This window comes from Natrix helvetica (genome assembly GCF_964273705.1).
Source record: "Natrix helvetica genome assembly, chromosome: 2".
Lineage (NCBI taxonomy): Eukaryota > Metazoa > Chordata > Lepidosauria > Squamata > Natricidae > Natrix > Natrix helvetica.
The window spans coordinates 155568348-155585563 of record NC_138552.1 but is presented as its reverse complement, the minus strand read 5'-3'; the positions used below and the strand labels follow the sequence as shown (position 1 = coordinate 155585563).

At 36.4% G+C, this 17216-nt stretch overlaps 1 protein-coding gene across 11 annotated transcripts in view; it reads right to left on the bottom strand.

The window, feature by feature from the left end:
- Positions 1-8596: 8596 nt before the first annotated feature.
- Positions 8597-17216, bottom strand: part of MYT1L (myelin transcription factor 1 like) — a 273439-nt gene continuing 264819 nt past the window's right edge. For 9 of the 11 annotated variants that reach the window (XM_081943660.1, XM_081943662.1, XM_081943667.1 and 6 more), the window contains 3 exons: positions 12294-12397; positions 11775-11918; positions 8597-11447 (listed from right to left, as the gene is read on the bottom strand). In XM_081943660.1, coding sequence (XP_081799786.1) covers positions 11307-11447; positions 11775-11918; positions 12294-12397 — 389 coding nt within the window. In that variant the 3' untranslated portion in view covers positions 8597-11306. Of the gene's footprint in view, positions 11919-12293; positions 12398-17216 lie in introns of all 11 variants that reach the window. The other 2 variants (XM_081943670.1, XR_014174569.1) reach the window with 2 other exon arrangements.

The window sequence follows — 17216 nt, the reverse complement described above, 5'->3', positions numbered from 1 at the left end:
TCTTTGAAGGTAGCTGTGAAGCAGGTATTCTGGGAATAAATAGAAAAGACTCCAGTGGCAGCATTTTCAAGTATTGCATGCTTTCCAAATCCCATATGTGCAAAAGAAAAATGCTTATTCATGCATTACTTTTATGCAACAACAAACTGGACCTGCTGGTTTCCCTACACCCGTGATGGCGAAACTATGGCATGCATACCACAGGTGGCACCCGTAGCCATTTGTTAGGGCATGCCAGGCGTTGGCCTGTAAGCTCCACTTCAGCCTTCTTTTTTGGCCATTTTTCGCCCTCCAGAAGCTTCAGGGAAGCTCCTGAAGCCTCTGGAGGGCCTCGGGGGGGGGGGGGCAGGGGAGGCTGTTTTCGCCCTCCCCAGGCTCCTAGAAAGCCTCTAGAGCCTGGGGAGGGTGAAAAAAGCATGCCAAAAGAGTGGGGGGAGTACTTGTCGCGCTGTGCATGCACACGGGGGAAGCTTGCACATGCACGCTGGAGTCGCACACATAGCATTATGGGTGTGGGCACACCCGCTCAAGACTCCCCTGAACTTCCCCTGCTCTTGGCACGCCCTCCAAAAAAGGTTAGCCATCACTGCCCTACACTATTCACCCAGATTTTTCTTAAGTCTGGCTCTAGCTAAGACTATTACTGTGAACTGAGTAGGAATACGTGTTGCAAGGTACATAGCGTATTCATTTGCTAAGTTTCTTTCATATATTCATCTTAAGGGAATGAAATACTGTACGTGGCAAAGTAATTAGAGAGGTGATGTTTCAAGAAAATGTTGAACTGGAAGTTCTCCTATGCATAGGAACATGGTTGAGTTAGTATGTTTTACTCAGTATGTATACTCTACACAAGTATTTGGACAACATTATTTGTTCTGGAAAAAAAAACACAGGTAGTCCTCGACTTACAACAGTTCATTTAGTGACTGTTCAAAATTACAGAGACACTGAAAAAAGTGACTTATGACAGTTTTTCACACTTACAACCATTGCAGCATCCTCAGGGTCACATGATTTGCATTCAGTTGCTTGGCAACTGTTTCATGTTTATGATGATCAGTGTCCCAGGCTCATGTGATTTCCTTTTGCAAACTTCTGGTGAGCAAAGTCAATGGGGAAGCCAGATAAACTTAACCATGTGACTAATTTCACAACTGCAGTGATTCATTTAACAACTGTGGCAAGGAAAGATCGTAAAATGGGGCAAAACTCACTTAACAAATTTCTCACTTAGCAAGATAAATTCTGGACTCAATTGTGGTCATAAGTCGAGGACTACCTGTATTTTATAAGTTTTGATCAGTGCATACAAAGAAACTGAAAGTCCTGATATACAAAGAAAAATGATGCTTATTGGAATTTTGGAAATGATTTTGGCCATTCAGCAATAAAATACTATGCAGTTATTACTTCTCATTTCACAGTTTTTAGATCAATTACTTGGAAAAAAAACATGCAAGTCTGAAACAGCCAAAGTTGTCTGAAGTAGACTTTTCCCTCACAGAATAATTTAATTATGGTTAATGTCTTGCCCCATCTCTGGCAATAGCAAAGCTTATCTTCCAACTATCCATCTAATTATGGATGTCGGCGGCAGAAAACATAAGCAAAGGGATGGCATGTTTTATGTAATTTACATTTAATGGCTTAAAATTATCCATAGTTTCCCATGAGAAACATAAATCCACTCCCTGAGGTAAAGGTATCTGCTTTTCAGGAGTGGGGGTGGTTTATCAGAATTTATTTTATTTATTAAACAAATTTATATAGCACCAACTCACCGTCGATGACTCCAGGCAACTTTTTTAAAAACACTTGAAGCTATAATGCAAATCATGGCGACACAGAGGTTGTATGCACCACATATACACTGAAGAAGGGAAATGTGGAAACCACTTAAACAATCACCATAGACTTGGTTGCTTTAGAAACCTTCACATAGAACAAAGATGCATCTTTGAATATTCAGTTTGGTAAGCAAAGCTTATCAACATTCAGAATAGTAGGAAGGTTTGTGAGTATTTTCACAGACATTCAGTGATTTATACCAAGACTACAGCTGCCATTGCAAGGCAAGATTGAAAGCTGTGCTTGTACATGTATATCTGTGGCTGCTCCAGTCCCATTTGTCTTCCAAAACAATGCCTTTATCCAGCTTAGGTGACATTTCATTCATTCATCAGAAAATACTGCATTATGCACAAAATACCATAAGTCTAATACTGTTGCTGTGTCATTGCGAACTTTATCTTCTGATGATTGTACAATAAGCAGGGTTGCCAATAGTGCTATTTGTAAGCATACTGAACAAATCTGAGCAGATGTTATAGTTTTACATTAACTTTATATATAATCTGCTGGCAACGCACAAGGAGGCGTTGGCTCCTGTTTCCTGTGGGAGTAAGAAGCAACATGATATATTTTTATGCTGAATAATCTTAAATAATAACACTGGAAAGGCCTAATTTACAACTGGAGTTGTATTTATACTATCTTGAGCCTGAAACAGGATGTCCTGAATTAATAAAATTTATGACATGACAAAATGTTGGAGAGTTACTGTAAGCACTCTGCCTTTCCACTAATTATTGACCCATACTAATAAGCAATGAGTTAACGAAAATAACTAAATTTTTCTGGAACAAAATTTAATACTAAGTAGGAAAATAGCTGTTTTTCAGACATTTTCCAAGACATTCTAGAAGTTGTTGCAATTGTCTAAAGTTGTATCCAGAACTAGAAGAAATGGAGCAGACATGTTTTGGGCCAAAAAGATTTATTACTATTACTCAAAGACATTGGTAGAAATTGGCAAAAAGAGTGACAAGGGATGATTCTCTTGCTTTCAGAGAATCTTTTATGATATCATTTTCCATCACTATCACTGCTGTCTTCAAACTTAAGCAAGTTGTGGCCATAGTAGATCAGATATACAAAGTAGAAATACAACATTTTTATCTAAGTAGCAGCAGGAATCTTGGATCCTATCATTAAGTATACAAATAATATCCAACCTTTGGAACAGAGCAGATGATCAGTCAACAGTGTTAAATATATTCACATGATGAATTTTTAATATAACTAGGGTAACAGCTAGTTGTATCTTTTGCAATGTGAGCATTGGTGAGAAAAAATATTTTTAATTATTATTTTATAGTCAAAATATTTTTTGAAAAATCTGGACTTGTAAATAGGAATCCTCTGAAGTAGAGTGGCTTGCTTCTTGACCAGAACATGTTCCTTACTTTGTATCACAAAACAGTAGAATCACGTTAATGCTAATGAATGCTTCCTCTTGGACTCTTAGTTTTTAAAACAATGTCAAATAAATCAAATGTAAGACCTCTGAGCAGTAAAAAAGCATTTTTGTCAAATAAAAATCTGTTCTTGCTACTTTCTTTATACTACCTACAAATGAGACTTCCTTTCAAACATTCCTGCTCTTCGTCTTGATTTTTGTCAAATACTGCCACTTGCTGGTATTCTTCATCCAATACTTGTGCTTTTATGAAAACATATAGAAATACTTTTAGTTTAATTTCACAAAGAATATTACCATCAGATATAAAGCACATGGGTACAAATTTGTTTCAGGTTAGTCCTGACAACAAAGTGCATTTCCTCAAGCCATTCCAAAGTAAGGTTAATAAGCATAAAATTCTCACAGTAGCACAAATACATGTAGTTTCGTCCACTTAAGATCACAATTGGGTTTAGAATTTCCATTGAAAATCAGGTCAGTCATAAAGCAAATCATGTGTCCGGACCTGATTTTTCAACCATTTTTCCATGGTTGTTAAGTGAATCATTGCAGTTGTTGTGAGCCACATAGTCAGTAAGCAAATCCAGTTTTCCAAATGAATTTCCCCACCCAGAAACGGATTAAAAAGTTACAATTTGCAATTATGTGATCACAGGATACTGCAATCAGTACAAATGCAAGCCAGTTTCCAGGTGCCCAAATTGCAATCATGTGACCATCAGTTTGGTATAATAGTCATGTGTACATGTACAGGTCATTAAACACTTTTTCTAAGGCTGTCATAACTTTGAATCATTTTTAAATGAATAGTTGCAAGTCAAGGTTTACCTATAAATGCATGTTTTATCCTTTAACACCAAGGACAAGAATATGATGTAGGAATTGTCAGACGCTTCCGAACTTCATTTTAACCCACTGTAGTATGTTGTATGAATGTATCCTAAGTGCCATATTTAACAGGAATACTTCCTATTTATAATTCCTCCCTCTGATTGCTAGTAGTAATTGTATTATTCAACTCTATTGTGGTATTGGGGATGTCATTAACATCCTTGGTCTGAATTTCTGGAATTCAGGATTTATCTTTGAACAAATCTGATAACCTCTAATAGTTGGGTTGGACAAAACTTCAAAGAAGTGTTTCAGTTTCACAAAGTTGATTCAGACTATTTATCAAAAACTGCTTGATCAACATTGCTTCTCTTCACTTCCTCTAGAGCAGGGCTGTCAAACTTGTAATGACACATTGTCATCATATGACGTATCACAACTTTTCCCCCCTTTGCTAAACTGGGTGTGAGTGTGGCCAGCGCGTGACACATTTGCCTCCCGGGTCGCATGTTTGATACCTCTGCTCTAGAGTCTCATCCTACACAAGTAGAAGCTAACAAAACAAAATGAGGTCTTACATTGACCTAAAGTGTCTTTTCTGTATGTGGCAAATTGTCTTGCCTGAAGAAGTATTGTTATATATAAGTTTTACACACACACACACACACACACACACACACACACATTGATAAGTGGACAAAAAGGTCAAAACCAGTCTAAACATCTGCCTGACTGTGCGACAAACCATAATATATCTATCAATAATTCATACAATTGGAAAATAGTAGCAAATACCATTTGAGATATGTGATATAGTGCAAATACTGATTCAGAGGATGTAACTAGTTATGCACACAACTGCATATCAGCCATTCTTAAATTCTTTTGCACAGTGAGAGCTCTTATTTATTTTCTTGTTTTCAGGCATGACTGCTTTATGACTCCTAACTATGTGACTAACAGATTTTTAAAGCATGAAGAAAAGAGCCAGTCTAAACTTCTAAGGGATATCTTAGTGGTATCGCATTGTGACCTGAACACAGCTTGATAATTGGAAATATGATCATATATGATTGAGACAAGAGCAAATTCTGGGTCAAATTATTGCTACGTGAGACCCCTGTGACACTTCAGGATAATCATTATCTACTTGGAACAAAATAGACATGCCATATTATCTAGGACTCCAAATACTGGAGGGCACCTCGCCCTATGGAGTACACAGAAATCAAATTTATATTATTGCTGAAAGGAAATGGAGGAGCTCAATTAGAGCTACAGCCAGGCTATACAAATCATAGCCAGGTGCTGGCTGTGGAACTGTTCATGAACTGCTCAAGCACAACATCCAAAGTAAGCTAATGAAGAAGACAAAAGCAAGCTGGATGTCAGAACAAACCATGCAAACTGCCAAGAAAAAAAGGGAAGCCAAAACTGAGAAAGGCAAATATGTCATGAAGGAACTTAATGTCAGAGAACTGTTGGAAAAGAAACAGTATAACAACACCTGTAAAGACATTGAAGATGAAAACAGACATGGAAAAATGAGGAAAGTCTTCTGAAAGATCTCTGAACTTAGAATTGAGTTCAATTAATTCAATTAAATTTATATATTACACTGAACAAGTGGTTGCCGGTTGAAAGATCAAAGATGGAAAGATTATACTGACTGAAATACTGCATAATAGATGCCAACGTCCAAAGTATCTTAGAATATATTCCTTACTTATAACAACCTCTGGTACTGGACGACGAAATTAGATCAGTACTTCAGACATTATCAAGTTGGAAAGCTACAGGAACTACCCACAGGAACACAGCAAGCAAAAGAAGAGTTAGTAAAGATTTGAACCAAGTTCTGCCGGCACATCTGAAGAATGACCCAGTGGCCAACAGATTGGACAAAGCCAGTCTGCATACCAATACCAAAGAAATTAGACTTAACAAAGGGGCAAACTATATTATACATTATCATTTTTATTTTACACATTAGCAAAATATCCAACACAGATTAGAACCCATTAAGGAAAAAGAGATGCCAATGTTCAACCCAGCTTTGGAAAAGCCCCAAAAGTAAGGTACACTATTGCTGATGCATGTGGATAATTGAGATAGCTGAACAATATCGAAATAGGTCAATATGTGCTTTATTGATTATAAAAGGTTTTTGACTGTATCAACCAATCAAACTGTGGAATACACGGTACCTAGAAAATTGAGAATCCTAGAACATCTCATTGCTCTCATGAGAAACCTATAAACAGGTCAGGAAACCATAGGAAAAGGCAGATCCTAGAAATATAGACTAGCTCTTGGAGTCTGCATGATAGTAGAATATGTGACTAGCATATAAGGAATATTCATACAATTTAATGGAAGTATGGTGCTTAATCATGACAGTTATTGTATAGCAGTGGATCTCAACCTTCCTAATGCTGCGATCCTTTAATACAGTTCCTCATGTTGTAGTGACCCCCAACTACAAAATTATTTTATGTTTTCCATATTTTTTCAAAAATATGTGTTTTCCGATGGTCTTAGGCGACCCCTGTGAAAGGGTTGTTCGACCCCCAAAGGGGTCCTGACCCACAGGTTGAGAATCACTGCTTATAGAACAGCTATATCAATCTTATTGTATAAGAAAAGAATGTTCACTTATTTCAGTATACTTGCATCAGCCTTGTTGGGTGGAGGTTCTGAAGTACAATATTGTGAGGGAATGGAAACTATTGTACTATTGATGCATATATTGTAAGAGATAAAGACTTCCTCAACTTCAGTTTAACTCCTGGTAACTGTGTAGACATCAGTGGCGGATCAAGGCTCACTGGTACCCTAAGCACTGACAAATCTTGGTGCCCCCCTCCTTTACAAATGTTAATTAGTTTTTTCTCTCTTTCTCAGCTTTGTGGTGCCTTCTTAGGTCTGGTGCCCTAAGTACATGCTTAGTCTGCTTAATGGTTAATACACCACTGGTAGACATGACCATGCAATTTTCTTGCAAGCAGTCCAGAGATAGTTTATCATTGCTTTCTTGTACATTCCTCCCTTAATTTAGCCTAAAGTTCTGGCATTTCCTAAGTGTATCTCATCTATCTTAGGAAACGTTACATCTTTTAGTTTAAAAAAAAACTAATAGGACCAGAGAATATTATATATAATTCTTGCTCAATACTCAGTAAGAAAGGAGAATGTAGAAAGCAAATATCTGCTACTGTTTTTTTTTCTGCATCAATCAATAATCAAAAATATGAATAATATATTACTTACTATATTTTTTCTCCCTTGCAACATTAGTTAGTAGCCTTGATAAAATTTGTAAGCAGATGTTCAATTTATGTTTCTTATTAATTTAAATTATTTAAAATATTTACTTGACAATATATTGCAACTATTGCTTGGAAAGTCATTCATCAAGAGATTACAGGACAATGATGAAGATTTCACAAGATGTATCTTGAAATTTGTGTTAATGCCAAGTTAAGGATAACCTGTGTTATGTTGCTGTATTGTTGCTTTTGTCAGTTAATATATATTATACTACTTGACACTGAAACCAGTACAGTACATTAAAAAAGGATCCTATATATGATCCATGTTAATATTTCTAAAATAGTTTATTCATGTGGACAATTATATCATTAACATGTTTTGTAAACCATTAGAGAAATTAGAGATTGGCATTGTGTAATAATTGAGAGCCATGGCATACATTAACCCTCCTGATAGAGTAAATTACATTTTAAAAATTCATTAAAAAAAGAACCTGAAATCTTGCTGAGTTGACACATTTTGACTTTGTTGCCCAAGTCTGACACTGTTGGCCAAGAGAGAGTGACTGGTCCAAAGTCATCCAGTGGCTATCCTGGCTAGAGCTGGACTAGAACTCACAGTCTCCTGGTTTCCAGCCTGGTGCCTTAACCATTAGACCAAACCTCAACAGAATAAACAAATAAATTGGAAAATATACAACAAAATTCAACACAATAAATATCAATTAGTACTATACAAAACAGGATACAAGTACAATGTAAAAACTATTAAATTACATGTATATCAATTGTAGTGTACTGCATATTGTTGCAATGAACAACATCACCATGATCAAATGATCTAGAGACTTATGCACTGAAGTGTGCATGAGAATTTAAGAACTGCTGCATCATTTTCAATGGTAGGCACCATAAAGGCAAATTAATATGAGTACTGTATGATTAGCCTTAGAAAGATGGAAATGATTTTTAAAACTATGGCAAAAAGTAACTGTACATGTGAACAATTCTGACTTAAAGCAACTGAAATTTTGAAAATGTGTTTTATTGACTAAAAGGGTGGTTTTTAATGGCTTTCAAAAAAAGCAGTTATGCTTAGGAAGGATTTGATTAAACAATAAAAAAATTAATTCATTTCAGTGATGAAAATGAAAAAAGGGGCCATGGCATACAGGCATTGCTATTTTATGGGGAATATATGAAAGGTAACAATTAACCAGAGAACAGCTGTGCTACAAATGTGGCAACACATTTTATTTATTTATTTAGAGTAAGATGTGTTCACATCCAGCATGACAAAATTTGTACAAATTTCACAATTTAAAAATGAAGTTATCACAGCAACTTGTGATTTCACACATTTATAGCAAAATTAAAATGTCAACAAACCCATGCCGTGTAGTACAAAAATAAATCAAACCTCAGTTCCACAGAGAGCACAATAAGTAGTTTATACAAAATTCTGTCTTAATAAATGATCACTTAAATTAAACTTAGAAATGAAATTGAACAATAAGTTAGAATAAATAAACTCTGATGACTCACAATAATTTCAGATGAAATGTCAGCATTCTAATATGTGACACTTTTGTGATCCCTATATAATAGTCACAGATAACTTTTGATTTGATATTATGTACCAACATTAGATGAGGAGCGCGGATTTGTGCTTAAAATCCCTTTTCCATTGTACATAGGTGATAACAATAAGAATCCAAAACTGATACTATCTATTACTCTACAGAAAGCATTACTATATTGGCAAAGAAGCTGCAGACACAATGCAGTGGAAAAATGCATATGCCATTATGAACAATGAGAGCCCTCCAAGGAGGCCAGGGCCAAAGGACAATAGATATGGCAGGAGGTGAATCTCAAGCACCTTGCTTCAGCTCTCAAAAAGGCAATTCTGAGCGTGGCAGCTACAACTAATAGCACAACAGAAAGGAGGGCACTGTACAGAGAAGATACTGCAGAGCCCCAAAGTAATTACATCATCTTCTCCCAGCTAGTTATTAAAGTCCTCGTGGAAAACTGTAAGCTTTTTGTACAGTGTATAGTATAAAGTGCCGCTGGGATATACATATATTTATACATATATATATACCGAGGTTGAGTATTGTATCAGAATATTTGTTGTGAGATCCCTGTAGTCTCCCCTTAGCAATAATATTGGATTAGCCACATTGGCTTCCACTCTAATTTGTTCAAATTTAGTGTCACAAACCTAGTGACACAAGAAATTGCACACCTCCGTATGGATATATAGGGCAAGGTAAGTGCAAATAGTCAACTGGCACATTGTGGGGACAATGACCCTGTAAGTCCTGTTCTGCTAAAAATATTTTATTTTATTATTATTATTTTTTTACAAAACCCATCTTTTTTCATAACAAAATTTTTAAAGTACTCTTGTACTTTTCTGCATAACATCAAGACATGGAAGGAAAAGATATGCTATCAAATTGAACTTAATTCAACATCCGACAAACACAACACACCATCTGAATTACTACTATTAAATGATAAACAAAAATGTCTCAAGAAAAGTGGTCTTATGCATACATTTAGTGCAGTTATTTTGAAGAAATAACAATCAAATTTAAAAAGTACAATACGTTTTTAGCTTGAAATGATGCAATTTAAAGCAAAAAAGTGCCAAAGTATATTTAGTTACATTAATTTTTTTTGATTGCATTCGTTTTTTGCAATAGGTAACAGTAGAACAAATAGATAGCATATGGAAATGCTACAATTATGAATGATTGTACTCCAACCAAAAAGCAGAACGTAAACAGTAAAAAGGGAAGAAAGTGAAACAATCGGATTCGCTGAACTGCATTCCATTTCCTAGATAAAATAGCAATGAATCCTGGTCAGCAACCGCTGTTATGACAATGTTTGGGAATTAGTTCCCAAATGAAAATATTTTCTTTTTTACAGGCAAGCTTTATTTTAAACAATTGTGTTTTGCCTGAAAAAGGAAAAAGTGAAGTTATGAAATGACGAACTACATTGCTTTAACAGATAACTCAGATGGACACTCTTAAGAGTTCTGGAGAGATAAAGGATGTTGAATCCAAAGTGAGTTTGAAAAGTAAAGTCGAAATCTTCCCGTAGTCCACCTCTGATCAGAGTTCCTGTCATTGTGGAAGTTCCCATATTCATACCAAGTAATGCTTAGAAGTTAATTAAAAAGTGCTGTTTAAGCTGCTTTGAATCTTCTGTCAAATTTCCATGGCTTGATGTTGTCTCACAATAAATTGCTCCTTTTACATTTCACATCTAATTCATGCCCTTTTTTAAAATTTAAAAAAACCCCATTTTTATTGCCCCCACCACATACCATCCTCTGAAAACAAAAGTCACACAATATTTTCAGGCATTGTTAAAAAATAAAGCATTTTTGCAACCAATTCTTGCTATGAAACAATATGCACACAAAATGTATTTTTTAAATCCCATAAAATCTTCCAGCAATGGGATAAATGAGTGTTTAAAAAGTGGCTGGAGACTGCAACATTGTCATTCAAAGCATTTTTCCCTTTTTTTTTTTTTTTGTCCATTTCAGTTCAAAATACTAAAACATTTAATCACTAAAGCATTAAAAAGAATTTACACTCTTTATTTTGATCAGCTTACCTCTTCAGAAATATATTTACCCCAAAAATGTGCATACATTAGCAGCTATAAACATTACATGGCATATCACACTATGTCAGCTTATATGAAAACGTACAAAATGTGAATGTATTCAAAAAACTATTCTGCAATTACTATTTTCAAAGCAAGACATAAAATTATTATGAAGTCTTGTGAGCATAACACTGTTTTAAACAGAAAGAAATATATAACACTTTCTGGTAAATTACAGCAGCAAAAAACAAGAGGCATCTTTTTTTTTTAAAGGTACGAATTTTCACCACTATAGCAGCTGTTCACACCTGAATTCCTCTCACAGCCTGCTTTATATTTTCCAGTAGGGCTTTATTTTCTGGACTCTGATAACGATCTTGATTTGTATACATGTCCGTCAAAGTGGTCACGTAAGCATCAAAATTTTGTTCATTGATTGGTTCCTACGAGATATTAAATAGTAGTTCATATACAACTTCTAATTGCTTTTTTTGTATATTCATATATGCAAAATAAACTATCACAGCACAATGACATATTTTCTTAATACATTTAAAAAGGCCTAGTTTAAAGCTTACTTAATTTTACAGGAGACATCGGATTTGGCCCACCATTTCTTTTTAAGCAGTTAAATTTATCTTTATGGTTTCAGGGATGATATCGCAAATCTCCATCTGCTTGAGGAGTCATAAACATAAAAACAAAAAGACATCTACTGTATGAGGTGAAGAAGACTGCCTAATTCCTTATTTGAGCCTTCAATCACTTACCATATGTGGTAGCTGGATATTAGCTAGACTATGAATTAAAGATTGGCTCAAATTGGCCAATTCATGAAGGAGAGACTCATTTTGTTGTTCAATTACTTTGTTTTCTTCTTCTATTGTCTTCAGGTTGCTTTCCATTGTGGTAATCTAAAAAGAACATATGATTGCACAATGTAAAACATGACAATTTAAAAGCAAACAATTATTTTAGCTGAAAAATATTAGGTTGTATCCAGAGTACTTCTATTGGACTTCAGTCATGAAACCCAGTCATGCTCTCACTGAAGAAAGAGTGAGAAATTATATTTGGCAAGTAGGTTTAGAAGCATCTTCCCAGCTGGAAAGTTTTTCAGGGGGCTACAAGGCAAGATACAAAAAGTTACATTTTTTTACAGGACCATCCCATTTACACATGTGTCTGGTGTGTGAGGTATGGTTGGGCATCTGTTGTATGTCTGTGTGCACACATCTGTCTGTCTTTTTTTGAAACACACTCAAGTTAAGGCTTTGTAAAACTGTTACCTGAGTTCGAAGTTTAATCATATCAGCTTCCATCTGGGAGTTGGATTCATTTAGCTCTTTTATTTCTTCATCTAACTGTTTAATTTCTTCGTCATTTTCTATTCCTGTTTAAGCAAAAGGAGAAAATCAAAGTAAGAAGTTTATGGAAATAAAACACATTAAGGTGGAAGGAAACCATGTCACTTGGAATACCACAGAATACTGAGAAAGTAGCAGGACAATTGTACTCTGCAGGTGTTGGAGACTGCATGATCTCCTTGTGCCTATGAATTGTTTAGTGTAAGGTTAAGATCCTCACAGACTGCTATGGTGTCTGTTTTTCACCTAGCCTATTGTTTGTTCAATGAGTTTAAGAGTTAAGGGAATTCGACATTTTTCTTTCATTCATCCTCTTCTATTTCCCTCTCTTTTTTGAAAAAGTAGTTTAGATGAAAGTGACGCTTTTCTATACTCATGTATGAATAACAATAATTCTATAGGAAGAATTGATACTTAGATCAAACTCCAAGCAGTATACTTAAGGATTATTCTATTTATATTCATTCTACTAGACTCCAATCAATTCTGATACCTCATGGAGTCTAAGCAGTGCAGGAATATAGAAATATTACAATACAATACAATAGCAGAGTTGGAAAGGAGTTTGGAGGTCTTCTAGTCCAACCCCCTGCCTAGGCAGGAAACCCTATACCGTTCCAGTCAAATGGCTATCCAACATCTTCTTAAAGACTTCCAGTGTTGGGGCATTCACAAGTTCTGGAGGCAAGTTGTTCCACTGATTAATTGTTCTGTCAGGAAATTTCTCCTCAGTTCTAAGTTGCTTCTCTCCTTGATTAGTTTACACCCATGCTTCTTGTTCTACCCTCAGGTGCCTTGGAGAATAGTTTGACTCCCTCTTCTTTGTGGCAACCCCCGAGATATTGGAACACTGCTATCATGTCTCCCCTAGTCCTTCTTTCTATTAAACTAGACATATCCAGTTCTTGCAACCGTTCTTCATGTGTTTTAGTCTCCAGTCCCCTAATCTTCTTTGTTGCTCTTCTCTGCACTCTTTCTAGAGTCTCCACATATTTTCTACATCATGGTGACCAAAACTGAATGCAGTATTCCAAGTGTGGCCTTACCAAGGCATTATAAAGTGGTATTAACACTTCACGTGATCTTGATTCTATCTCCCTGTTTATGCAGCCTAGAACTGTGTTGGCTTTTTTGGCAGCTGCTGCACACTGCTGGCTCATATTTAAGTGCTTGTCCACTAGGACTCCAAGATCCTTTTCACAGTTACTACTGTTGAGCAAGGTATAACCTATACTGTACCTGTGCGTTTCGTTTTTGTTGCCTAAATGCAGAACCTTACTCTTTTCACCATTGAATTTCATTTTATTAGATAGTGCCCGATGTTCAAGTTTGTCAAGATCCATCTGTATCTTTAGCCTATCTTCTGGAGTGTTGGCTATTCCTGCCAGCTTGGTGTCATCTGCAAATTTGATGAGTTCCCCATTTATTCCCTCATCCAAATCATTGATGAAGATGTTGAAGAGTACTGGGCCCAAAACAGAGCTTTGAGGTACTCCACTGCATACTTCCCTCCATGAAGATGCAGTTCCATTGAGGACTACATGTTGAGTATGGTTGGTCAGCCAGTTACAAATCCATCTGGTAGTGATGTCTAACCCACATTCTTCTCCTTTATCTAGTAGAAGGTTATGGTCTACCTTATCAAATGCCTTACTGAAGTCCAAGTAAACTATATCGACGGCATTCCTCTGGTCCACTAATTTTGTCATATTATCAAAGAATGTAATAAGATTAGTCTGGCATGATCTGTTTTTGACAAACCCATGCTGGCTTTTGGCTATTACTTTGTTTGCTTCTAGGTGTTCACTAATTCGTTGCTTGATTATCTTTTCCAGAATCTTTCCTGGTATTGAGGTCAGGCTGATAGGTCTGTAGTTTCCTCAATCTGTTTTTTTCCCCTTTTTTGAAGATGGGAACCACATCAGCTTTTTTCCAGTCCTCTGGTAGTTTCCTGGTGGTCCAGGATCTCTGACAGATATAGTTCAGTGGTTCTGAGATCTCATCTGCCAGTTCCTCCAGAACCCTGCAGTGTAATCCATCCGGTCCTGGTGATTTGAACTCGTGTAGGGTAGACAGGTGCTCACTTAGCATTTTCTTCCCTATTTCAATTTATGTTCCTAATCTGATTTTTGTGGTGCTGTTTTTGATAGGTTGGACTGTTTTATCCCTTTGTGTAAAGACAGGTGCAAAACATGAGTTAAACAGTTCTGCTTTCTCCCTGTTGCTTGTCACCTTCTTGCCACTTTCTCCCAGCAATGGACCAATTGTTTCCTTAACTTTTTTCTTGTTTTTAACATGTTGGAAAGGTTTTTTTTGTTATTTTTTACTTTTGTGGCAAGCCTTTCTTCATTGTGAGCCTTATCTTTCCTCACTTCATCTTTACATGCTCGGGCTATTTGCTGATATTCTGCCTTAGTTATGTCCCCCCCTTTCCACTTTTTATACTTATCATTTTTGTCTTTCAGTTTGTCAGAGAGTTTTATTATTTTTTATTTATTTTTATTTATTAGATTTATGTTTAGTTCTTTATGCAGCCATGCTGGTTTCTTTTGGGAGCTGTTATTTTTCTTCCTCATTGGTATTGTGCTAGACTGGGCTTTTGTAATCTCATTTTTCAAAATTTCCCAAGCTTCTTGAGTTATTTTCCCCTTGAGGATTCTCATTCATGGATTTTTTCCCAAGCTTTCTCTGTTTATTGAAATTAGCTCTCTTAAAGTCCAAGACTCTAGTTTCACTTTGTTCTACTACTTGTGTTTGCATAATGTTGAATTCCAATATTGCATAGTCACTTGCCCTCAGGGTTCCTGTGGCTTCAACACCTTCTATCTCTGTTAGTGAGAATTAAGTCTAATATGGCTGATCCCCTTGTTCCCTTCTCTACTTTTTGGGAAACAAAGTTGTCTGCTAGGTTTGTTAGGAACCTGTTGGACCTTCCACTTGGTGCAGAGTTTGTTTCCCAGTTAATGTCGGGGTAGTTAAAATCCCCCACTACTATTGTGTTGTGCTTCCTACATGCCTTAGTTAGCTGACTAGCAAAAAGTTCATCTACTTCCTCTGCTTGGTTGGGTGGTCTGTAGTACAGACCCATGGCAATGTCATCCCCCCCCCAACCTTTAATATTCACCCAAATGCATTCAAGATAATTCTCATCATTATTGTGCTCTATTTCTGTAGAGAGGTAATTATTTCTTATGCATAGTGCAACTCCACCTCCTCTTTTATTTGGTCTATTTCTTTTAAATAATTTAAATCCTTCTAGCTGTATGTTCCATTTGTCGGTTTCATCCCACCAAGTTTCTGTAGTGGCATCAATATCGTATCTGCCCTCTTTTACTTGAATTTCTAATTCGCCCTGTTTATTCCTCATACTCTGTGCATTGGTATATAGACACTTGAGTCCCTTTTGATTGACCCTGTGTTTACTGTCTACATAACCTGTGTTATGCCTGACTGCCCCAATTTTCTTGCCCCTTGTATGATTCATGTACATGGTATGGCACTCACTATTAAATGCTTGGTTTTGCTTGACAGCGGGAATGATAATCTTACCCGCACAAACATCTGTGTTACATGCACTGATAACCCTATGAGTTTTAGATTGCTGGGGACAGAAATGTTCTGTATCAATTAATTCTCTGTCCCCGCTGTTCAGTTTAAATGTTTATCCAGAAAATCTGTGAATTTAATGCCAAGTAATTCAGTCCCTTTCTTGGATGGGTGCAAACCATCTCTTTTGTACAGTTTTTCATTGGACCAGCTGCAGACATCATGACTAATAAAACCAAAGCCTTCCCTTTTACACCACTCCTTTAGCCACATATTAAACTCTGCTACACACTAGCCCTTCCCTTTTTGTTTCTTATATACTGGTAAAACCTCTGAAAAAATAAGCCTACAACCTATACTACTAAGTTCATACCCCAAGCTCTGGAAATCATTCTTCACAGAAAGTACATCTTTTTGGGACAGATCATTTGTGCCAAGATGTATAATAGCATCAAAATCATAGTCTTTACTTGCATTCTTGACTATCTTAAGAATACGCCTCTTGTCTCTAGCACCTGGCAAACACCTGACCTCTTTTAAAACCACCATATCCTTTCCTAAATTTACATCCCTTATGATTGCATCACCAACCGGAAGGTGACTTCTCTTTTTGCATACCTTGCTCTTCTTGTGCAACTGATGTGTGATATCTGGTTCCCCATTTCGCCTTTCTGAAGTAAGTTCTTCATTTTGGACCACGATCTCCTGCTTATTTGAGTCATCGTTATCACAACTACCTTGATCTATCTCTTTAGTGTCCCCATTAGGGTCAGCAAGGGCGCTATATCTGTTATGCTGGTTCACAGCAAAATTCTAGATGGATCTGGCAAATTATCTGGCAAATTATTCATTATTCTAGTTGGATCTGGCAAATTCATGACAGAGTGCATTTCTTCCTGTAAGCTACTAGGACTTTTATCCTATGATTGCACATGAAATCCAATAGAAAAATGAGTATTGTGAGACACTTGCAACCATTTATCTGACGAAGGGAAACCAGTGGAAAACTGAATAGTCCTTGGTTTTTAATGGAAATGTTTTCTTCTGTACCAGGGGTCCTCAAACTTTTTAAACAGGGGGCCAATTCACGGTCAGACTGTTGGGGGACTGTACCGGCTTGGTGGGCATGGCTAGGTGATCATGTGACTGTGTAGTCATGCTAGGTCATGTGACTAGGTGGGCGTGGCCAATTTAACAGTCCATTGAACAATGCACACAAATTAATCTTTAATTTGTTTTGCTCCTGGGGGTGTTTTATTTGGTTTTGTTTGCATGTTTCTCTTTTGGTTGCCTTTTCTT